This window comes from Cebus imitator, unplaced genomic scaffold, assembly GCF_001604975.1.
Source record: "Cebus imitator isolate Cc_AM_T3 unplaced genomic scaffold, Cebus_imitator-1.0 Scaffold30, whole genome shotgun sequence".
NCBI lineage: Eukaryota > Metazoa > Chordata > Mammalia > Primates > Cebidae > Cebus > Cebus imitator.
This window is the reverse complement of record NW_016107345.1, coordinates 7,823,372-7,847,179: the sequence shown is the minus strand read 5'-3', so window position 1 is coordinate 7,847,179 and position 23,808 is coordinate 7,823,372. Positions and strand designations below refer to the sequence as shown.

Genomic DNA, 23,808 nt, shown 5'->3' with positions numbered 1-23,808 from the left:
AAAAAAAAAAAAAAAAAAAAAAAAAAAAAAAAAAAAAAAAAAAAAAAAAAGTGGGTGGGGGGGAGAAGAAAGAAAGAAAAAGCCAAAGAAAAGGCGCAAATCATGCACAATATTGTCTTTTGCGGTTTATCTTCCTGGGGAGAAACTTTCACCTCCTCAGCCGGGCGGTGAGCGCGAGACTGATAGCAGCAATCATTCCTGCAGATAAATGAATTGAAAGGACGACACCGTCCCCCCCTTGATGAATGGGAGCAGGGGGAGGTGTCACGTGCTGCGGATGCTGGCGCCCATTGGTGCGCCTGCACTCCCCCCGCCTGCAGCCGCCGCGCCAACGGAGGGCGCGCCGAGGCGCCGAGCGCAGCTCATTGGCCCGCCCGCCTCATCAATCCCAGGTATTGTAAAGCGCTTGACATCCCCTTTTGACAAACCAGGACTGCCAGGAGAAGCAACTTTCTTTTTAGCCAAATTTTTTCCCTCTTCTCACGGAATTTTTTTTTTTTTTTTTTGCCACGATTCCTTTCCTTCTCACAGTTGTTTGCATTCCTCCTCCTCCTCCCATGCCCCCACCCCCACCCCCGCGCGGTTCTTCCCTAAACCTACTCTTCGCTGAGCGTTTAGAGACTTCGGGCGTATCCTTGTGCAGGAGGCGGGGATGGGGCTGGTAAACACAGCAAAGGCACTTCCAGAATGTCCCGATTCAGCAACTTTCTTTTCTTTCTTCCCCCTTTCCCCCCATTCAAGGGCAGCAAAAAAGGCTTTTGTTATTTGCTCCTTTTGAAGTTTGTTTCCCTCTTGCTTAGTCCCCCTCCTGTTTATAATTTAAGATCTTGGGAGCACACGGGCACTATGCTCTCTTTACAAGAAATGCAATTTCTCAGTGTAACCGGTAGCCTCTGTATTCTCGCTTTTATCTAATCAGACTTCCTGCACCACCGCACCCCCAAACACACACACACACACACACACACACACACACACACACACACGTGGATGAAAGCGCTTAAGTTCCCAGGTTATTGAGGTTGGAATTTTTTAATGGCAAATTTGAAACGTTGTTGACAATTTCCTTTTCTTTTTCCCTCTCTTGCCTTATTTTTCTCTTTTCTCTCTTTCCCTTGTCTCCCTCGACTGCCCCCGCTAACTCTTTCTCTCTGGTCTCCTGTTCCCTACTTGGGCCCCTTTCATTCAGGTAAAACTGTAAATTTCCCAATGCGCCATTGTTCCCTTGGGCTGCCCAAAGCTCCCTAGAGATCCCCGAATACTTTTTTGGTATTTAAATCCCCAATAGATAGGACCAATGTAAATTTTGTGACATTCAAACCTTTTCTAGTTCACAAATCAGTCACCCTTGTCACAGTTATTGAAATTCCGCAACTCGCCACACCAGGACGGTGGAAAAAGCGGGCGCGGTCTTTGTTGCCGACCAGGCTTTTGATCGCCAGAGAAAATTTACTTACCTTCAGATGAGTGAACAGAAAAAGAAATAACACTCCCTTTGATTTAGTTAGGAAAATGCAGACATTTGGATTCAGTGCAAACATACAACACTCGCTTGTTTTCGCGATGCGGCCCTCGATTAACCTGTCTTTGCCTAGCGCAAAGTCTATTCAACAACTGCGCGTACTTTCTTTTTGTCCCGTCCACAAAGAGCCATTGACTATATATTAAAATGATTGTTGAAAGGTAGGGGAGTATGGTACTTAAAAGCAGGAAAAAAAAAAAATCCCTGTGACTCAATCAATTAAGCCAAGCAACATTTATGCATTTCAAAAAAATGCTCGCGGATGCGGGGGGTTGTGGGGCTGAAGGTTGCATTTCTCCGCAGCTCTGTTTAAAACTCAGCAGCCCTGGCCGAGGGCTTAGCTGAAGCGTCTGCATATTCATTAGGTCTAATTATTTTCTAGTAAGGAAAACACAAAAAGCCAAGAGTCGGAATCCTTCAATTTACCCTTTGTTTCTAACTTCATTTGGCTTCTTTGCAGCTGAATCAAAGCCCTAAACTCTTTTCCAGACAAAGAAACCTCAACTCATCCTTTCACAGGCGGCCCTGTTAGGAAACTCACCAGTGCCCCAGAGAGAGGAAAATGAACATGAATATATTTTTTTGCCCTGACGCCGGCGCTGACTGCACGGGCTGGAGGAAGGCAGGGTCAGCGTCTGCCGCTCCTCGCCTTTCTGGTTTTCTGGTCTTCTCGCCGGCGAGATTTTCGCTTGGGGCTGGCCAGAGGGACTGCACTTTTCATGGGATCTGCTTGCTCAAAAGTCGGCTTGGGTATCCCGGATAATTTCTCGGTGCCTGAAGGGACCTGGCTGAGCATTTGTGCTTGTGCTGGGAAATAGAAATTAGAGAAGAAAAAAAAAAAAAAATCAATTGCTCTATTCCCATCAACAAGTCTGAGTCTAGCAGCCCAGCATTTCCCACCAACTTTGAATGGAATGGAATGGAGTGAGGAGTGGAGGGAAAGAAAGCGCTGAGGCATTTTTAAAAATTATTATACACTTTTTTTCTTAGACAAAAAAGCTGTATCAGAGTCACTAAGTCTTTTTTACCTACAGGGATGCTACTTCCCCTGGAGCTGAGCAAACCTCGTCTGCAAGGAGAAGTTTTCTCTAGAGGCTGTATTCCTCTCACTAGGGAGAACAGATATTGAACCCACCTCACCCGCCTTTCAGGAAAAAAAAAAAAAAAAAATCCTACAAGGGAGGGGATCGAAGGGGGAAGGGTAGCTGTTGGGAGGGGGAGAGGGAAAATAATTCTTCAAAAAAGAAAAGTCAGTCTTCTCCTCTCCAGTCTGTGGAAAATCCAACGGGGACGTTGACAAGAGGGTATTTTTAGGAAACACATCCAAATATACAGGGTAAGAGTGAATGTGAGAAAAAAAAAAAAAGTTGTGGGTTGTAGAAGTTATCAAGTGGGATTTGCGGCGCTCTCTGCAGGAAACGCGAGCGGCTCCAGTTCAAAGCCACATGCACCAACGTGACATATAAGCCATTAAAATATCATCCTGACGGCTCATTTCTGCTTCATCATACATTCCCTAACTGCTTCCCGAAAGCTGGAAAAGGAGAAATGAAGGATGACCGCCTCGCTGGAACCACAAAAGAGAGGCTTGGAGGGGTTTGTGGTCCCCTCTCAGCCACCCCGAAATGATGTGCAGAAATGAGGCGATCCTGGCAACAGGTGGAGTGGGGTAAGTGCACCAGTCCAGGGGGCAGACAGATGAGACCAGTACCTCTAGCGAGCGGGTAGCAAGTGCTCTCAAGGGGGCCACTGGCACCCAAACCCCAGTGGGGAAAGAGGCCCAGCCAGTATTTCTGCCCCATTTCCTCCTTCCTTCCCCCACCCCAACCGTGGATACAGGCCCCACCCCACTGACACTAAGGGAAAGGAGGGGGGGTCTTCCGCAGAGAGGCAGCGCTGAGGATGAGTCCATCCCTTCCTCCCAGGAGGAGGGAAAAGGGGGACAAATGGGGCTCCCACTGGCACAGGAACCAGGAGCAGCTTGTTGCCTGCCTGCCTTTCCTTCTCTCCTTGTAAATTGTCTGGGTGCCCCACCTTGGGCACAAGAAGGGGAATCGTGGCCCCTAGCTTCCCTCGCGATAAATGAGCAAGGCAGATGCCCCCTTTACAGGCGGTCTCTTTGCTCTGCCCCCAAGGGAATGGTGAGGAGGGTCTCCGCTTCCCCTCTCCAGGGTCAAAGAGCCAAGTTAGCCCAGCTGGCAGCAAGACGATGGAACTTCTCCGCCCCAACCTGAGGGCAGATGCCGCCTGAGTCCACCTTGGGCCGGCTCCTTGTCCTCCCTCATCTTGGTCCTGCCTCAGGAAGCTGACTGCTGGGATCTGCTCTCTGCGTTTGGCCAGCAGTGGGTTCGAGACTTGGCTTTCTTTCTCTCCAATGTGAACAAGAGCAGCAACTAGTTCTCTGGGGAGCAGGCCGCAGCCCCTAGGATTCTGGCCCCTAGCATAGACCCAGGGGCATTGGAAATTAGGGGCAAGTGAGGGAACGGAGTTGAGCTGTGAACGAAAGCTAGGACTGGCTCAGAGGTTGGACCTGAAAGTTGGGGTTAATGAATGGCCCATGGAAAAGTCCTAGGAAAGCGGAAAGGGTTTTGGAGGGTTGTACTTCGGCAGTCACCGTCTTCAGGAAAGTCTTTGGATTCCAAGGTCATGTTTTCCCCGCTTTCCGACAGTATTGGCCTCGCAGCGACCCATACCACCGCACTCCGCTGATTTTTCTCCTATCTCAGCCGCCTGAAGGTTGAGGGAGGGGTGACTCAAAGGGAGGGTTAAATGCCCAAGATGATCCTGCAGGTGATCTACTGATAGAAACTATTCTGGGAACCCGGAGGCTGCCCACACTTCAGCGCCGAGCTGGGAAACCCGAGCTTCTCCCTCTAGAGAATAGGAGAATAAGTAAAGGCCCCTGCCTAACCCAGTCTCAGCAGCTCAACCTCCTGGCACTTGAGGGTCGGATGGAGGGGAGCCAAAAAAGTCCGGGGTGCAGATGGTGAAATCAGGCAGCCGCTCTGGCTTGGAGCTCTAAGCCAGCCAGCTTTCAGGGTTTTTGCTCTGCGCCCGCCAGGGACAAGTTGCAGCGGAGAGGTGGCCAAGCCTTTCCCGAGCCTGCCGGCGAATCAGTAAGAAGCAGCTCCGGAACTGAATGAAGTCTCTGGTTGCAGCTGACCTCTGACCTTGGGTAGTTTTGCGCTGGCTAGGTCGATCCCACTACTTGCGGCTTCCGAGATTCCTCCAAATAAAAATGGTGCTTTTTGCACCTACCCACCGCCCCACCTTCTTGGCTCGCCTCCGGCGCTATCAATCTCTGGGGCTCCCTAGCACCCTTTCCTCTTCTCAAGGTGGGAGCAGAAAGGAAGACTCCAAAAAGTCTCCAGGATGTGCTATGGCCTGGAAATTCGGAGGCTGCGGCTGACGTGGGGAGCAAGCATTTGGGGAAAAACGAAACTGAGTTCCTATATTCCGGGGTTGTTTGAGTCCTCAGGTCCCTGGGCCCAGGGATTCCTCCCAAATCCTCTCACCTACCCTTCAGCAAGATGACTGGCTTGTTTGCTAAATGGTGTCAGAGTTTGAACCAAAGGAGATGTTTTACCCTGGTTCCCTGTATAGGCTGGGTAATGGAAATGCTACAGAGAGTCTCCTAAAGTCCCTGTTGCCTGTTCTAGTTCGACCTCTGCAACATTTGTTTGCATGTCTGTGGGTCTGTAGTGCACAAAAGGCTGATGCGGCCTGGGGCAAAAGTGATCCAGTCCTCTTAGAAATTGGGTTGAGGTAGCCTTGCCGGTGGATAGAAATCTCTAGGGAATATTACACCCATTTCCCCCAGAAGCAAAAAAAGTTAATTCTATTATTGCCAACCAACCAGGACTTCTCCATGCCAGACATCCTGCCATGAGGAAATTTCAGAGCGAGGACGCCCAGCATGCTGCCCTTCTGTAGGAATGCAAAGTTAGGCCTCCTTTCTTTCCTGATTCGTGCTGGAAGGAGCTTATTACCTTTGGGGAAGAATGCCTTTTGGTTAGAAAGAATTGAAAATAATAATACCCTCTGGGAAAAGGTGAGTTTACCCCCTGCCTCCCAGGCCTGGACCTAGAAAGGAGGGAAGATGGAAGAGTAAAAGCCGCCAGGCTAGTTGGAATTCTTGATGGAGGTTGAGGTGGAGAGAGAGAGAGAGATTTTTGTGCACAGAGAACTGGATACCCTTTAAGATAACAGAGCCCCACTTGGATTTGGCCTGTGGTTCAACAAGTTAAACAACTGCTTGTTCTGTGGGCAGACATCCCCATTGACAGAGGACTTGCTGTGTTTGTCCAGCCTGAGACCTTTTCAATGACTGTTTTTCTTTCTAGGCCAAATTGAGGGTCGGGGCGGGTAGATGCTTCTGTTTGGCTGCTTAACTGCCTTCAGCCTTGCCTGACAGACGCAGAGGTCCTCAGGATGGCTTTAAGTATTTAAGATGGCCAATGGTTTGGTAGCTTTAGCCACAAAGTGAATCTGATAAGTAATGTGTATATCTTGGGGGGGGGGGGCGGTATTATTTCTACCCTTCTGGACTATGAAATGTGAATGATTCGAATCAAATGATTAAAATTATACCTTTTTAATCTGACAAATTTTACATTAGCTTTAAAAAATCAACTGGTGATGGATCCCAAATGGGCCTGGGGTGTGGGAAATGTGAGGCTAAGGAATTCTGCAGCATCACAGGCAGAACAGGATTTGAAAACCTGCAAAGAAATTCCTGTCCTCTCAGTTCCAACAGTTGTAACTCAAATTTGAACTACTAACCTCTCAGGGTTCAGTAGGCTTTCCCCGCCACACCTCACTAAATTTCAGTTCATAAACTTCATAAAAATAATGGGGTTTCTTATACAATTAATTTAAATTCGAGAAGCTACAGATTTTTGAGCACTGACTAAAAGAGAGCTTACTTCTATTTGCAAGGTAAAACAACAAAGGAGTTTCAAATAAAAGCCTTGCTGGAAAATTACAATTTTTCCATATTTTTATCACCAAAGATATATCATTTCGCAATATGGGCTGTTCTTGGCAGTAGCCTTTTCTTCAGCTTCCAAATTTGAAAATGGTCGAAGACCAAAAGCCTTTCTTCAGACCAATACCTTCTTTCATTCATACATTCAAACCACAGAATTTTGCCACACAGGTGTATAAAATTGTTTAACTAGTGACTGTCACCCTTTTCTTCCCAAACAGGCTCAAACTCAGAAAATGAGATACAAGACATCCTTGGTGATGAGGAAACGATTACGGCTTTACCGAAACACTCTGAAAGAGTCAAGTAAGTTAAAATCCTCTTTTGAATATTGGTTTGCTGGTTTCTTTTCTTATTTTTAAGTAGGAAGTTTTGTTTTGTCTTTTGTTTACGTTGGGTTGAGAGTTTGGAGGGAGTTTCTTGAGTTCAAATGAAACTTAGAACACCTTGGTGTTCAATACATTTGCACACAAATCAATGACACGACATCCCACCAGCAGCCGGCTAATCCCCCTCAATGCCTACTCATCTGGACGTTCCAGAATTAATATTTGACGACTCTCTCATTGAAACAACCACCCCTGACCTTCTGCAATTCCACTGTCACATTATTCTATGACATATTCATCTTGAATTCATTTCCAGATGATTTGATTGGAATGAGGTTTGACATGTATTGGCTTCCATGAAAAAAGCAGACTTTGATCTGGGTGATGGGGTTTACATGACATACATCATCTTTACCAGGGATACCAGCCTTCTGCAATGTGGTAGCGATGAGGTTCCCACAATGTGGTGTCTGAACAGGGGGTGACTGACAGCCGCTCTGTCAGGAATACCTTCATTGTGAAGAATTTAATTTAATATTCCATTTAGAATAAGCATATGATTTAGGATTGGGTGTTTTCCCTTCCAGGCATCTAGTTTTCCTCATTTCAACTGTATCACTAGCTGGTGGTTGCTTCCAAAGATGTTTCCTCATTGGTAGGCAAAGCAACCTTCTTAACAAAAGTCAAATGGACAACTCTGGAAATGGATCTCTTATATTATCTGGGGATTATTTGATGGCAAAAGTCTCAAGAGAGATGTGAGTTATTATGTAAATTCAGTTGTCTTTATTCCTTAAGGCTGTTTTAGAACATCCTGTTTCGGAAAATCCAAAAGCAACGTTTCCTAAGACTTTGTCACAGAATGTTTTGTAGAATCCTTGTTTGGAAAATAAAGTCTATCCAAGTATATTTTCTTCCATACTCAGTCCCATTAATGATATTTAAAGCTCAAATTTTCATAGCAGAGGAGAAGAATATCCTCCTTTATTGCCAAAATCCTAATAGATCTCATCTCCTTTGCACAATTTGGACTTAGAAATACGGATAGGCTGCTGGGGCTTAAGTTATTTCTTTGCATAAGAATAAAGGCAATCTCCTTCTGTAGAAATCCTGAAGTCTGTCTGTGACTAGGCTCTAAAGAAATTTACCTCTCTTTAGGGTGGCAACCTGACCAGAAATAGGGAAGAAAGAACTGAACAAGTGACTACTGATTTAGATGCAGAACATTCAGATAACAAAACTTGTTCCTAGCCAGGTTCTAATACAGTGGCCCACAGTTGATTAGGGCCCGGCTCCTGATCTGGGCATAACTTACAACAAGTAATCATCATTTAATTTAACAATGCTTAAAATGTTAAAATGAAAAAGTAGCCCAGCTGTTGATCTGAAATATCCTACATTTTTTTTCCTTTCCAATGGAAAGAGATCAGGCATTCAAACTGGTGATTTAAGGAGATCTGGTAGAAGGTAGGGCCACCAAATATCCTGTTTCTACAAAGTAGAACAAGGAAATCACTTGTTTACATCATTGTCTTGGTCTGGGCAGGGTGAGAAAAAGTGCTTAGGGCATGATTCTAGGCACTGCTTTGCAGAGGCTCTGAAGATTGAGGGATATTTGGGGTCTAGTGGTGGAATATGCTCCAAATAGGTTCCCATGAAAGCAAGCTTCCAGTGCTTCTTTTTGACATCTGCTAACGATCTGTGGGTTGTGGGCTATTCTTTTTCTCTACAAATGAAGCAGAAAAATAGACTTAACAACGCTATAGCTCCAGGCATAGAAAGGAATAGAATGCTTCAGTCAAGCATTTGGTGTTGGAGCAGGTATAGTGAGATGTTTCTGGAAAAGAAACTCTGAAGACCACTGAGGAGACACCATTTCTTAGCCTGCTCAATTTATAATCTCTGTAGCTTGGATTCCTTGCTTCCCAGGCTCTGGAAGACTTGAAATGATCTCTCTAGACTAAAATATGTCTCTCAGATGTTGATGTCCCACCACCTCTAGTTGGACACTGCTTTGGGGCTTATTCCAAAGATATACCTTGAAGACCCTTATATAATTGCCCAAAGTTTCTTGTCTGTAAATATTAGTTGTACAATTTCTTTTTTTTCTTTATTGCTATCTCTGGGGAAATATCCTTCTAGGAGAATGTCTGAACCCATTGCTGTGTTTAGCCAACAAAGATATAGACCATATGGCTCTAAGGAACTTGCAAAGATCAGGCAACCTCAGTGACCTGCAGGTCTACTGACCCCTGGCTACTCAAGCAAGAAGCAGATACCCAGAATGGGTCCCAGATGTTTTTGGCTTTCAAGATAAGGCTGCATCTGGGAAGGAGCTCCATGGGGCCAGCCTACTGTCCTTGATTTTGGCTGAATCAGATGTGTTTGCCCTCTTGCTGCTAGCACAAAAAAAGTCATACGCAAGTTCAAAGCTTTTCAAAGGCAAAGTGACTAACAGAAAGTGTGTGGTATGCTAGCAGCCTATGTGTACAAAACCTCTGCTTCTTATCCCTGGAGTCCAGAGAGTCAGTGGTTAGAATTCCAGAGGGCCCATAAACTTGGATGAGGAAAAAAAATGCATCTTTATTTTCACAGCCTTCTATTGGAAAGTTAGTGTTTTCTTCTATGATGAATATGGACAGCAAATACTGGACTATTAAGAGTTCAACAGGCTCCCTAAGGGGTCCACAGCCTGAAACAACTAAAGCCCCCTCTTCTCCTGTTTGTGCCACTATTCAAAGCTTGTGATGGAGGTGGGGTCACAGTATGTATATTAAGAAATCAGGCCTGGCACAGTGGCGGCTCACGCCTGTAATTTCTGCACTCCAGGAGGCTCAGGTGGGCAGATGACCTGAGTTCAGGAGTTCAAGACCAGCCTGGCTAACATGGTGAAAACCTGTCTCTACTAAAAATGCAAAAATTAGCCGGGCATGATGGTGGGTGCCTGTAATCTCAGCTACATGGGAGGCTGAGGTGGAAGAATCGCTTGAACCTGAAAGGAGGATGTTGCAGTAAGCGGAGATGTGCCATTGCACTGGACCACAGAGGGAGACTCCATCTGGTGGGGGCGAGGGGAAGAAAAGAAAGAAAGGAAGAAAGGAAGAAAGAAAGAAAGAAAGAAAGAGAGAGAGAGAAAGAAAGAGAGAGAGAGAGAGGAAGAAAGAGAGAGAAAGAAATTCATATGTGTGCAAATCAGAGTCTTAAAGCTAAAGTGGATGAGTTTGACAAACATTCTGAACCATTGGTTGTAGATTACCTAGGTTCCAGTGGAGAAAAAATATTTTAATTGCCAGATTATTGCAGACATGCCCCTGCACTTAAACCTGAATGCTACAGAAATTGACTAAGCTCTGTGTTGAAATGAGGATAGTAAAAAACAGCTGGACAATGAACCCCAGGGAAGAACACATCTGGCTTTTGTTTTGCTTTTTGGAGACCTTCATGGGTCAGTCCAGAGTTGCCTAGACAATTGCATTATTGAACAGACACCTGTGAGGTGGGGAGACATTAAATGACTCATTGAGATGTAGAAACCTTTCGCTGGAAACCTGGCCAGACCACTACCTGGATGAGGGGAAGTCAAGGGAAGGATCAGAGGCATTGCCTGTTGGTGGAGGGTAAACCATGGGAGAAGGTGAAAGCCAGGGAGACAAATCCTGAGAGTCTAGTTCTCCACACAGAACTGCTGTGTGGAGGCCCTTGGTTTTGAGAGTAGAAAGTGGGGGTCTTTGCAGTCAAATACTCTCCTCTAACTTAAATATATATATATATGCTGGCATAGTATCTGTTGGTAGAGTTACCTAAGCTCTTCGTCTAGAAAGATCTGGACTTGTCTAAGTGGGGATAAATTGTTGTAGAAGTTAATCCCTCCCTAAAGTGTACCCAAGGGGGGAACAATGCATTAAATGAAGGTCTCAAAGAATCTGCCAACTGTTATACATCAGTTAATTATTTTTAAAAATTTAAAAGAAAGCCTTATTTACTAACCAGGAAATGTGTAAGAATAGTCTTTGGTGCTGGGGGGAGGGGGAGGAACAGTTCAGTCAATTTCTAGTCAGCGTTGCTGGTAATCTGCCCGAATTTCTTGCCTCTGCTAAGGAGTATGGGATATTTTACACAATCTTTAAAACTTTTCTTAAAAATACAAGCCTTTCTCTGTTTAGAGGGCACTTTTTATGGCCGCCAGGGAAGCCCAAGCGCTTAGGCTGGCATTTTTGGCTGCAGTGACAAGGCAGGAGTTCCGGTCAGCAGCCCCTTAAATCGCCGGACCTCGCAGCTGACCTTAGCCGGTCTGCGCAGACAAAGGAAGCCCGACCGCCGTCACAGCCCATCAGCCCCCGCCCCCGGGCTTCTGCCACACTCGACTGGGCCAGAACTTAAGTTTTTCCACCGCTGGGACCGACCCCCATCCCTCTAAGTTGGCGCCCCTAGTACTCGAGGCCATCTTGTGAGAGGCGGCCACGGGCCTGCAGGCCCTCTCAGAGCATGGACCGGGAAACGCGGCGTGCACTCTCTACAGAGGCCTAAGACGAGCTAGGAGGGAGGCAGAGGAGGCTCGGACCGAAGGCAACAAGTAGCCGAAGCTGAAAGTGGAAGTCACCCTTAAATCCTTTTTCCCAGAGGCTCCCTATGACTGCAGGGTATAGAGCTCAGGATCCTTGATTGGCCCAGGAAGATCTGAGAGTGAAAACCTGTTTCTCCTGGATGCACGCCCGACTCTTTTGTTTCTTTGGCCAGCCAGCCGGCGGATGGCTGTGATTTGTGGCGGGGAGTGTCCTCTCAGGAGGCATGGGTTCGAGCCCAGCCTTTCCAGGCCGTCACCACTTCCCTCCTAATACTGGCCCTGGTCAGGGCCAGATCCTTGGGTTTCGCGCGTCTACGAACTCGCCAACACGGCGGGGAGGGGCCTGCCAGGCTAAATGGGAAGAGAGTAGAGGGAAAAGAGAGGGGGAGGGGAGAAGAAAGGAAGACAAAGTGAGGTAGCGGGTTTGGGGAAAATAAGAGAGACGAAAAGGACCAGAAAGACGAGAGAAACAAAACATTTCGGAGAAAGCGAAAAAATAAAATTAGGCTCAAGGGCCGCTAGCCTAGGAGTTTCTCAGCTCCTGGCCCCCGAGGCAGCAGCCTTTTTTGGTCCCTCGATCCCGGCGCCCTCTTCTTGCTGGCTACAGGGACAAACTGCCCAACCAGACCGCCATCTCTGAGCGCTCGTTGCTACCTATCAGCCCCGACTGAGCTCCCGAGGGGACTTTAAGGCTCAGCGCAAGGCTCCCTCCCCAGAGTTGTGGTGAATGGTGGCAAAATGCAGCCCCGAGTACTTTCAGGAGCCCTGAGGCAAAGCTGATCCACTCAGCTTTCCGGAGAGGGGGAAGGGGCTCAAGGGGAGAGAAAAGGATTTGTGCCCGGGTCAGAGCGCATGAGCAGTAGAAGCGTGAGATGCTGTGGGGGTGGAGTGAGGGAGGGAAGCAGGGTGTGTGTGGGTGGGGGCGAGGGAATGGGGCGGGGAAGAGAGAGAGAGAGAGAGAGAGAGAGACCGACCGCGTGCGGCAGGACCTGTCATCACTGACGTCGGGCCCGGCCACTGGCCAATGGGCGACCCAGGCGATTGTTCCTCTCTGTGGGCCCGGGCCACGGCCCTGAATCTCTATTGACTTCCTAACGCGCCCTGCTGCTGCCTCTGTAGTGTACAGGATTTCGTGTAGGCATTAATAACCAAGGGGGTGGGGGCACCCGAATCCAAACCTTGAGAAGAAGAAAAAGAGGAAGAAAAAAAAACTTTGCAGAAGTTTTTTGTGTGGCTGTCCTTTCCCCTCCCCACAGTCAGGTGACAGTGGCTTTAGCGGGCCGGTACAGGGAGCTCCGGGCAGCCAGGGCCGGCATGCAGCAGGCCGCCCTCTCCCATCCAAGCGGGGCACTGAAATTAATGTATATGGCTGGGGCGCTTCAGAACCACCACCACCCTCAACACCATCATTTTTATCACCTCCACTTCCCGGCAGGGCACCGTGCCCCGGAGCGCCCCAGAGTGTTGGCCACCAAAGTTCGCTTGGGACTCAGGTCCGACCCCTCTGGAGCAGAAACCCCAGCAACCCACAGGCTCAGCCCTGCGCCTCCCAGTACCCTGTACATCTACTCTGCCGTTACCGTCCCTCTCCAGCTCATGGCACGGCAGGGGACTTGGCCGAACAGCAACCCGGCCCAACAGCGGCGAAGGCGCTCTGCCTTTCTCTGTCCACCGGGTTCACTGCTGGCGCCGTCTGGCTCTGAGTTCCATCGCTGACCGCAGAGGCCGTAGAGCGGCTGGGCTGGGCCTGCCCCCCGGGGCCCAGGGAAGAGCGCTCAGCCCACGCCACTCGTTCTCATGCGTGCTATTTGTTTCGACAACAGGTAGCAGCTCTGGACACCATGGCCCCCAGCTCACCGCCGCCTCCAGCCCCTCGGTGTTCCCGGGCCTCCACGAGGAGCCTCCCCAGGCCTCCCCCAGCCGTTCTTTGAATGGACTCCTTCGTCTGGGGCTCCCTGGAGACATGTACGCGCGGCCAGAGCCCTTCCCGCCGGGGCCTGCGGCCCGCAGCGACGCCCTGGCAGCTGCCGCAGCCCTGCATGGCTACGGGGGCATGAACCTGACGGTGAACCTCGCCGCGCCCCACGGTCCTGGCGCTTTCTTCCGCTACATGCGCCAGCCCATCAAACAGGAGCTCATCTGCAAGTGGCTGGCGGCCGACGGCACCGCGCCACCGCGCCTCTGCTCCAAAACTTTCAGCACCATGCACGAGCTGGTTACGCACGTCACCGTGGAGCACGTCGGCGGCCCGGAACAGGCCAACCACATTTGCTTCTGGGAGGAGTGTCCGCGCCAGGGCAAGCCCTTCAAAGCCAAATACAAACTTGTAAATCACATCCGCGTGCACACGGGCGAGAAGCCCTTCCCTTGTCCTTTCCCGGGGTGTGGGAAGGTCTTTGCTAGATCAGAAAATCTCAAAATACACAAACGAACTCACACAGGTCAGTATTCGGCGCTGTCTGTCGCGTGCGGACCCTCTGGGGAAGCAGGCCCTCGGGTCTGGATTTCCTCAAGGCCCAACTGAGGGGAGGGGGGAAATATTTTGGTGTTGTTTCCATGAACCAAGGCCATAAAATATTAATTATGCGCTTCGATTCTTAGAATCACAGAAGTTTCCGGAGGCTGTGTGTAGGGAGGATAGTGTGGGGTTTCTGTTCTGGGGGACAAGAGTGAACGTGCTTAAGTCCCTGTGTGTGCAAACGTGTGCTCTCTGCTTATGAGTTTGATTTTAAGATATTAAGAAAGAGCATTGTTCCCCAAAGTCGTAAAGACATAAGAACAGATGTCTTTTTCCCTGGTCCCTTTGAAATTGTTCGGCACAACTCTTCCACCTGTCAACCTGATAACCTGGCGTACGAGGTTAGCAGGCTCTGGAGCCTACTTTAGGAGTTGGGGGTCGAATAGGCCAACTTTGTACCTTTTTTGAGCCTCGGTGACCGGACACTACGGATGCTTGTGAACCCTCACTTTTGCTTTAGCACAGACCTACCGGGACCTATCCACCTTAAATGTCATTTACAGAGCTGTTATGGGAAATGGGGGCATGTGTCAACCACATCTGCCACTTCTAGTTAACAGGAAAAAAAGTCCCGTGCAAGAGCCTGCAAAATTGAACTCCTCTGGCCAGAGCATCTCTAATGAATGCAACTGCAAAGAGAAAGTTTTCACACTTCCAGAACAGCCTGTGAAGTTACATTAATTAGTTTAGCAGCCATTGTTTGTACTCTGCTTAACTAGGGTTTTCTTGCTCCTCCTCCCTGGAAGTTTAAGAAATCAACGTCTTCTCCCCTCCCCAGTTGGGGGAGGGGAGAAGGGACTGGTGTAAACAGGAGAAAATAAAATAAATTCCAGCTTGGTGCCCCACTTCTCCTACTGTCCGGTGCCTTGCCTTACTCCTACTCTTGCTGGAACATCTACAGTAATTGGAGTCAAAGAACTCCCTAAGGCTAGCTCTGCTCAATTCTGTCTTCTCTCCAAGTCTCCCTTCCCTGGGAAGGTCCGTGCCCGGACACTGGCACACATGGAGACCAGATCAAAGTCCACTTGGAGGCTGGCACTTTATTTCTAAAGTTTGTCTGGAAGTGTACGGTTTCCCTGAGCTCTTTCCCAGCTCTTTCCGGGGTTCCCCATCCTGTGGAAGGAATCTCACACCCTCCCCGGAAGTTTTATCTCGGGGAGGAGGCAGTAGGTCACACCCGAATCCTGGCCCCAGGCCTGCTACTCCAGGAGCTGGCGGCCGACTCCCGGAAGGTAAACTCGGAGTCCGGAGCTGGAGAAGGAACTCATCTTTAATGACAGGGTTGTTTTTTTAAAACAAACAAACTTTTACTGCTCTTTGCCGGCCCACTGTTTGAAGTCTGTGAAGCAGAAAATGGTTAAATTCTTAGCGCAGTCGACCTACAGCAGAGCAGCAAGTTCAGTGCGCCAGGGCTGGCTCAGATTTTCGTCTTTTCAGGACAGAATTTTGTGCGTTCTTTCGGCTCCCGGGCCTGATTCATTACTGGTGAAAAAAAACCCAAAAAAACAAAAAAACACCACCACCAATAAACTACAGAGTCTCGCCTGCTCTGGCATTTTCCTCAAATCCCCCTTCTAAGTAGTAAGAAGAGGAGCGAGAGAGTGAGAGACAGAGAGAGAGAAAGAAAAAAAAAAAAAAAACCAAAATGTTTCTCAAATGGCAATAGACCTCACTACAAATTATTCATGAAGACAGTTCTCGATTCAACAGGAAAATAATTGCCTTTTCAAATATTAATGGCGTTTCATTTCCTCGAGTCGCGGAAGCGGCAAACAGGAGCAAAATTCTCAGGAGTTGAGATTCTCCCTGACCTGAATCCCGGGTCTGGCTTTGGAGGCGACTGTCAGCACCGACAGGTTTCACTTTGTGGCGGTCACAGCGATCCCGAAACAATGGTGCCTCAGGGAGGGTGGCGCAGGCCAGCTACAGCTCTCCGCCTGGCCACTGCCGCCCAGCTCCTCTCCCGAGACCCCTCGGCCGGGAGCTCGCCACACCTTCCCCGGAGTCTGATAGCGAGTCAGTGCTGGGGTTCCGAGGTAGAGGAGAAGAGACCGCGCCGGGGCGCAGTCGCCGGGACAGCCAGATCCAACCACAAGTGCAAGAAAATGGCGCTGGCCCAGCTGCCCGGAGCTTCCGAACTTTGCCGGGCGGGCTCCGCGCAGAGTCGGAGAGGAGGCCTTTCCGGGCTGCGGAGCCTCTAGGAGGAGAATCTGGGTCTTTCACAGCGCAGCCAGGCCTAGGACGCTCCGAGCGGGCTGCAGGGGCCTAGCCCAACTCTGCCTTTCCACATTCACCCACCCACCCAGGGCGCAGCGCAGGGAGCTGAAGGGAGGGGGAAGGACGGGAGGCCGGGTGTTGGCGGGGGGCGGGGGTGATGTCAAGCGCGGAGACCAGGGCGCCTCCTGCAGCTCTCGAGCGAGCTGGGGGCGCGGCGTCACCTGGCCTTCCAGGGGCCTGCGAACTTCTCGGCTGCGGATATCACCTCAGTGCACAGCTGTTTTCTCCTCAGCTCCTCGTCTGGAGCGAAATCGTTGTTTTTGTTTTACGTGAATGTCCAGCGAGGCGCTCACTAGATCGGATAAGTGTTTGGCGGGAATTTGTTTTCGGGTGTGGGGGCATCAACCTCAAATTCCATTTCACCTCTGTTTTCTCAAAATAACCTTGGTTTCTTTTGCAGGGCCTGAATTTCATGGTTTTTTGTAAGTTTTTTTTTTTTTTAATGGAAAAAAGTTTTGGGTTTGCAAATGCTGACAGTAATCAGAGGACCGAAAACAAGGGACAAATAAGAACACTGATTTATTCTGCATCTTTCTCCCACTGGTTTATAAAATGGTGCCTGTGTCCCGCGAAATGGCAGGTGCCAACACCTTTCAGAGGGTCGGATGTACTAGCTGTACTCCTGTAGGGTGGGAATCCAGCGACTGGGCGGTCCCGGAGACCTGGGCTCAGAAGCCACTGACTGCGTAGAAGTGCGGGTTATGCGCAAACCTCTCTGCCCCCGAGCCTCAGCAGGGCTCGGGAGCCCGGGCTTTGTTTGTTCAAACCGGCCCCAAAGCGCCTATCTTTCCTGGATGCAGCGGGAGAAGCAACTACAAAGGCAACAGTTCTCCAGCCGTGCGTCTTCCTCCTCAGCTAGACGCCAGGTAGCCGGTCCCTTAACTCAGAGCGCTGGGCGGCAGCCATTTGTTTAAAGCGCCCAGACACCTTCTTCCCCCATTTCCGCAGCACTTCAGCTCCGGCAGGAATCTAGGCTTCCGGATTCTCGGGGTCCTTTCCTCTCCCACACGTCAGCCAATTCAGGTGGCCGTGAGCTCCTGGATTGGGGCTCGGTCCGGCCAATATTGTCACTCTAACGCGCACTCGCGCCTTCCCTCGGCTCTACAGGGCATCGCAGCCCCTCCCAGGACTATCTTAGCCGCCCAGTCGCCCTCCAGTCTGCGGATCCGGGCCTGGCCTGACAGCAGCCGCTGTTCTCTTCCCGAAGCCGCAGCGCTCAAGGGCGTGGTTGCAGTAGAGACCTCGGATGCCGCTCAGCCTGTGGGGAGCCTACCGCGCCAACCCCTCCTCTTAGGCCTGAGAGGCCCACAGGCAGGTGGGGGTGGTCTGGGGAGCCTGGTCTACTTTGCAAGTCAGTTTGAACTGGGAGGGCCAGCTGCCCACAGCTCGGTCTCCGGGAGGCCTCTGGAGCAGCGTAATAAAATATTATTGCCGGCGCGCGTATCTGGAGGGATCCCGGAAGGTTTAGGCAAGATTTGAAGAACGCTGCTAAATGTTTGCCCTCAGGGGGTAGAAAGGAAGAGAGAGGGGGCTCCATATCCTGTAAAAATCTCCTCCAAAGTGAATCATTGCTCAGAATACCTTTCCCTGCAGCACGAATCCACATTATGCACATACTATGTGCGTCGGCTGCGCATCCTTAAATTATTTCATCGCTTTGGCGTTTGCACAAAACCTACTTTAGGAAACAATTTGGGCCAGGATGGGGGTGGGGAGGGATGAACGGCTGGGCAGAGTAGCGGCAGAGACGTTTGGCTGAAACAGCAACTTTATATCCAGCAGATGTGAGCTCCCCCGTTAATATATTTCCGAGCAGAGGTGCTTCTGGTTCCAAGCGGAGAAAATTTGGAGGAAACAACCCGAGTGGATCAGGATTTCCTAGGATGGAATCTCAACTAAGATGGAGTCACTGTCGCTCCTCCTCCATACCCTCCCCCAGAGCCCAGACGGGGGAGGGGGGGAGGGATGGAGGCGCTCGGGAGAGGGCGCCGGGGGCGCTCTCTGAGCGAGGGAAAGGGGTGCTCGACCTGAGGCTCCGTGGAAAGGGATTTCCGAAAATCTTTTGTAGTCCTTTTCCAGAAAATGAGAGACGAATGGGGGAGGGTGGCGAGCACCTGAAGGGAACACGATCCGCGAGCACTAATGTCTCTGCGTTGCCTCCGCCAGGCGAGAAGCCCTTCAGGTGCGAGTTCGAGGGCTGCGAGCGGCGCTTCGCCAACAGCAGCGACCGCAAGAAGCATTCGCACGTGCACACTAGCGACAAGCCATACACGTGCAAGGTGCGCGGCTGCGACAAGTGCTACACGCACCCCAGCTCGCTGCGTAAGCACATGAAGGTGCACGGGCGCTCACCGCCGCCCAGCTCTGGCTACGATTCGGCTACACCGTCTGCCCTCGTGTCGCCCTCGTCAGACTGCGACCACGAGTCTCAGGTGGCCTCCTCGGCGGCGGTGGCGGCGCGTGGCGCCGACTTGAGCGAATGGTACGTGTGTCAGGGCTTGGGTCCCACCGCGGCTGCCCCCGCCACGCCCTCAGCCCCGCACCACCACCTGGCCCTGTTGCTGCTGCCGCCGCCGCCTCCGGTATTAAGGCTGCCTCTGTGGTTGCTGCTTCGGCACACACCGACTGCAGAGTAGGCCAGGTTTCTGAGGCCTGAGGAGGGCGAGGGCGGAAGTAAGGAAGGCCGGCCGGCCATCAGTAATAGACGCTAGAGCTCAGTGAATATACTAACATAATGCCCATTATTTTAACAGATAAATATGGTCCCCATATTTATTTTGTAGTCACACTCAGCACCGTCACCCCCACTCGTGCCTTCATAACTGTGTAGCATAAAACCAGTGTTAGGGGTGAAGAGAGACAGGGCGATGGAAAAAAATTGGAGAATTTATGTGCAACCCTGGCAACTGTAGGTGGCAAAAGTAAAGCCACAAAATCCCCGCATGCTTCACAGAATGGGAAATATTTTTCTCGAGGACTGGGCGGCTCCCACTCGCACTCCAATCCTCCCCTCCCCCACATTAATCCCAATCTCAGAAATGCAGATCAAGAGAAAGGGGCAAAGGGAATTCCAGAGCCGTTTTCTTGACTCCAGTTTCTTTCCTCTTTGCCTTCCTATGGTTTCCCCTGGCCCAGCTATCCTTTGAAACAAAAAATACATAAGTACTAATTTTCCAACCACCTTATAAAGGAGATAAGAGAGATTCACCGTCTTTTTGGCAGGGGTGGGTGGGTGGTGGTTATACGCTCCCAGCCCCAAGGATTGGCCTGGGCACACAGAGAAACATCTGCCTGTCGTCCACAGACTCGATATACATTGTATACTTGGGGTAGGGAGTGAATTCAAAACAACAGGAAATACAGACAAAGGAACGCCAGAGAGGCTTCAGGATTCAATGCAGTGAGGCCTCCCCGGGTCCTTTTCCCACCCCAACCCCTGTCGAGGCGTTGGCTGTGGAGTCTCGTAGGTGCCTGGGCTCCGGGTGTAGAGCGAGCCGATGACGTCACTGAGTCGAGGCTTCTAAAGTGGAAGGACCTGACCTAGGCGGCAGCGTCTGGGTGAATCGCGTCAATTCGGTGATGGTCTTTGTCGACAATTGCACAATGTTGACCTTATTTTTAAAGAGGTGGAGGAGGAACAAGAGAAATGATCCACAATAATAAATATTGTAAAGGCAAACACCCAGTGGGTCTAGATTGAATGTGTATTTGATATGCTGTGTATGAAGTCCCCAGAAAAAACAACCAGATGTTGAAGACGGGGGAGAGGAGGGCCTTTGCAATTGTTGCCAAAGGGAGAAAAATCAGTCCTGTTTTCCCTCCTCTCTGCAGGAGAAGGGGGCTGACCTAAAATCCTAGCTAAGATTTGAAGAGGAAGAAGAAGAAAAGGAAAATAAAATAATAAAGCTTTGGCAGATTCATTCTAGTCCCCTAAGAATTTGAAAATCAGTATGTGCGTGTGCTGGGCAGGGAGGTGGGTTTTCCCTCTGCGGAGTACCCCACAAAATAGCTCAATTTTAAAAGCTGAGCCCAACAAACAAGTCTTGGCCCTGCCACTGATGAATTTTCTTCTGCTCTCTCCTCTTCAGATACAATTAGAATTAGCACTCCTGCCCGCAGCCGCCACAACTTTTATCAGATGAAATAACGTCCTAACTGAAGTGGAACTGTTTTCTTGGCTCCAAATAAAAAATGCAATCTTCCAAATACACCCTTAGTGAATCCGTCATTGAGAAAGCAGAACTGAAATTCCTGCCTCCCCCTAACACAATAGGGCCCAGAGGCTGCCTGACCCAGCGCAGGCAGTCGGCAACAAACAACTCTTTCCCACCGTGAAACACTGACCCCACCACTAAGGTGCAGAGGGCATCTGCGGAACTTGCTGCTTCTGCCAGTGTTTAAAAAGTCCCCCTTCCTGAAGTAGGACTCCTTTCTTTCTCTTCTGTTTCTAGGATCCCCATTTTGCCTTCTATCCCCATCTAAAATAATGAAATAAAACAAAAACGTTTGGTCGGCCACTAATCGCCTTTAATTTTTCATTTGCTTGTTACAGATGTCCACCGCGTTGCTCGCAAGGTAATCTCGCTCCGTGCAGCTGAGCGCCCCGCATCTCGCTCCTGCGACATCAAAGGGTCCGCGCACAAAGCAGTGTTTCTTCGCCACGGTGCATCTTCATGGTAAGTTAGGATTTCTATGGCAATGGGCAAGTCGCACTGAAATCCTGAAAGGCCAAGCCTGGAGTCCGTCCAGGCTTTTCATTAAGGACATAATATTTACGTCTAACAGACCTTTTTTCTTGTGTATACAAGTATATATTTTTGTTTGACGCGGACTAAATCATTTTCATTTAATTTCCGGTAAACAAAACCCACGCGAATGGGCACTTGTACCCGATCATAATAAAAATGGATAATAATGTGAAGGAAGAAAAGAGCCGCTTGAATCGCCGCTCAGCCCTCTTTGTTTCTGCTTTCTGCGGTGATCAGAGGGCGCATTTGGGTTTGATGGCGAGTTTCTAAAGGCGAGGAAATGGTTTGTAAGAGGGGAAAGAAAAGGAGAAAGGTCTAATCAAGCTCGGGTTGTTCAAAGAGTCGGGTTTTGGGGTTAAAGTGTGAGTTTGACGGTGCATCAGCATGCCGCGTTAGGCTCGCCATGGAAATACGCGCGGGGAGCGGTCGCTTCAAAGGCGGCACACTTCACTACAGACACTCTATTAAGATACATTTGCGCTGACCTTTGCTTTCAAGCCATTTAATACTGTCACTGCGCTCTCCAGTATATACTTCCTTCCTAGAACCCGACTTGCCCACATTTAGGGGTTCACCCTGAGCCCTGATGTGGGATGCTTTGGTGCAGGGGACACTTTCAGGAAAGGGAGGAGCAGGACTCCGTGCATCTTGACTGCGCCCCAAAGAGTTTCAAGGGTCAGGAGTAAATAATTTTAAAGCAGCCTCAGAAGCTTAACAAATGAACATTCCCAGCTCAGTTTTGTACAAATCGCCTTTCTGACTCCTGAGTAGGGTGGAGGCTTAAATTTGATGGAGACTTGTGGGGAAGGGAGTCACCCTGAGGTGTCTGAGGAGTCCAAATTGTACCCTTGGGACATTTCCACTCTGACTTTCCATGCCACTCTTCTTCCTCTCCATCCCAGAAGTCTCTTGCGACCCCCACCCCCCACCCCACAACTTGTTTCTTTCTAAGGCAGTGTGTGTGGTACCCTCAGGCCTGAACTTGTCCTAGATGCAAACTCAAGAGCCCAAGGCCAAGGGGATGTGGGGAAGATGGCAGGAAAGTTAGAAGTCCATGTTCCCTTAATTGTCTTGTTGTTTATTTTATCCAAGTACCCCAGTGAATAGGGGAAAAATAAACACGGTGAAAAAAAATCAAACAGTGGAGTCTTCTTTAGTGCCAGTCCTTGTGGTTGAATAAAAAGGATGGTCCGCTTTCTATTGAGCTGAGAAATCTTTGAAGTGGGAGTTATTATCTGAGACATTCCTGCTTGTCGTCCTAACAACGCTGATGAAACGTAAAAGGTTCTTTGTCAGCGATTTGTTCTCCTCTCTGTCAAACTCCCTCTGCCCCGTTAGTTTCAAACCGTTTCTAAAGAGATAAAAATCAAACTTCTTAAAAAAAAAAAAAAAAATCCACACACTGCACCAATACATAACTTTAGGGCTAAGTCTTGCTAAGGGATAAACAAAAGCAATGCCTAGACATCAGGGTCAGGGCCTGGCCTGGTGAAGTATGCAGATGTTGGAGGGCCCTTGGCACAAGCTTTGGGACTTAAGGAAAAGAATGCAGAGAAGCTGCAAGCAGAATACAAACCCTAAGTCCATAATTGAGTGTGTGCTTCTTTCTGCTCTGGCTTTCACTCAGCACAAGTTGGGTCACCTGGATGGGTTTTTGGGTACCCCTCTGGCTCCTAATATTCTTGCCCAGGATCTTTGGAACTTAAGACTGCAGCCAAGCAATTGTTAGTATCTCCCGCTCCTTCAGAGACACCTCTGCTAAAAATATACCCATTGTGTGTTTCTTCTCACTGGCAGCAATCAGAAAGCCCTTTCTGCCATTGATAAGAAGGAGAATAGGTGAGGGACAGAGACGTTTTATTAATTTCCTGTTTCCTTCATAATCTTGGCAATTGAAGTTTAGAAGGTTTGGTCTACAACATTGTGATCCAAAATGCATGTAAATGCCCATCCTTCCCCTCATCCACATGTGCAGTTCTTCATTTTATATTGTGCCCAGGAAAGAAACCAGTTCAGGTTTCCCCAAACCTCCTGTTGTGGTTTTAAAGGTGATTTAAATAAATAGGGATGTGCTGGTCCCCCCACACTGTGTGTGCTGAATAAATGCTTTGTAAAGAAGTTTTTCCAAGCTGTAACCCACGCTGTTATTATAGTTGCTGCAAAATGTTGTTTCTGATATTGATTTTATTTGTTAACTGGAGGTCTCCATATGTTTGTTTATATTGCTAATTTATGGGAAAATGTAATAATTGCAATGAATGTGAATTACACAGACAGGCAAACATTTTGTAATCATAATTCACATACACACAAAAGCCTGGCTGAAACCGTAGACTGTTTGTACCCTCTCTACCCACACTGTTTGTGATTTATCATCTGTCTCCTTAGTGTCACTTAAATTATAAACTAACTTGAAAATAAAAAGTTGTTTGACTGAAAGTGATTGTTGAATGAACAACAAAGTTGAAAGCCATGGCTTGATCTTGTAAATATGTAAATGTAAATGATGTTAAATCTGTGATTTCTTTTTCTTCCAAAGGCCTTTGTGTATATGGAGCTCCATTTGGCTATTTTCTTTGGAAATAAATGATGTGACGTTTCCCTTCCTCTTTTGAATCCTGGTGTCCTGTTATTGTTTCTTCATCCTGGGAGAGATTCGAGGCCCTCCAGAAGCCTCCAGTTCTCTCCTCAGTCTTTCTTCACTGCTTCACACAAATATCTCTGAGACAGAAAAATAGAGGGACCCCCTAAAGTGGCCATTGTGAGAAAGACTTCTCTAGTCCCAATGACACTGACGTCACCAACCAATTTATTAACACAATGTAGAATCAAAAAGTTGAAAGGATGCTCTCCGTGTCTGCCA

General features: G+C 49.0%; 1 protein-coding gene and 1 long non-coding RNA gene across 15 annotated transcripts; one reads left to right on the top strand and one right to left on the bottom strand.

Moving 5' to 3' along the window:
• Positions 1–17: 17 nt before the first annotated feature.
• On the bottom strand, positions 18–3,323 carry LOC119470410. 2 transcript variants are annotated; one of them, XR_005199306.1, is made up of 2 exons: positions 3,234–3,323; positions 18–2,329 (listed from the first exon to the last, which is right to left on the bottom strand). It is a non-coding gene; the product is annotated as an uncharacterized LOC119470410 (long non-coding RNA). The 2 variants fall into 2 exon arrangements; XR_005199307.1 differs by lacking the exon at positions 3,234–3,323 and adding an exon at positions 2,551–2,758.
• Positions 2,702–23,561, top strand: ZIC4 (Zic family member 4). Of its 13 annotated transcripts, XR_005199305.1 has the most exons (6): positions 5,207–5,573; positions 6,731–6,815; positions 13,226–13,843; positions 18,364–18,679; positions 19,234–19,802; positions 20,029–20,142. XR_005199305.1 is itself a non-coding variant. In XM_017523793.2 (5 exons), coding segments are annotated over exons 2-5 (1,005 nt in total). In that variant the 5' UTR covers positions 2,702–3,191; positions 6,731–6,745; the 3' UTR covers positions 20,751–23,561. The 13 variants fall into 13 exon arrangements, 12 of the variants coding, with proteins under 12 accessions (XP_017379282.1, XP_037592775.1, XP_017379286.1 ...); XM_017523793.2 differs by lacking the exons at positions 5,207–5,573; positions 19,234–19,802; positions 20,029–20,142 and adding exons at positions 2,702–3,191; positions 20,750–23,561; XM_037736847.1 differs by lacking the exons at positions 5,207–5,573; positions 20,029–20,142 and adding an exon at positions 2,702–3,191 and having other exon boundaries at positions 19,173–19,235.
• Positions 23,562–23,808: the final 247 nt, after the last annotated feature.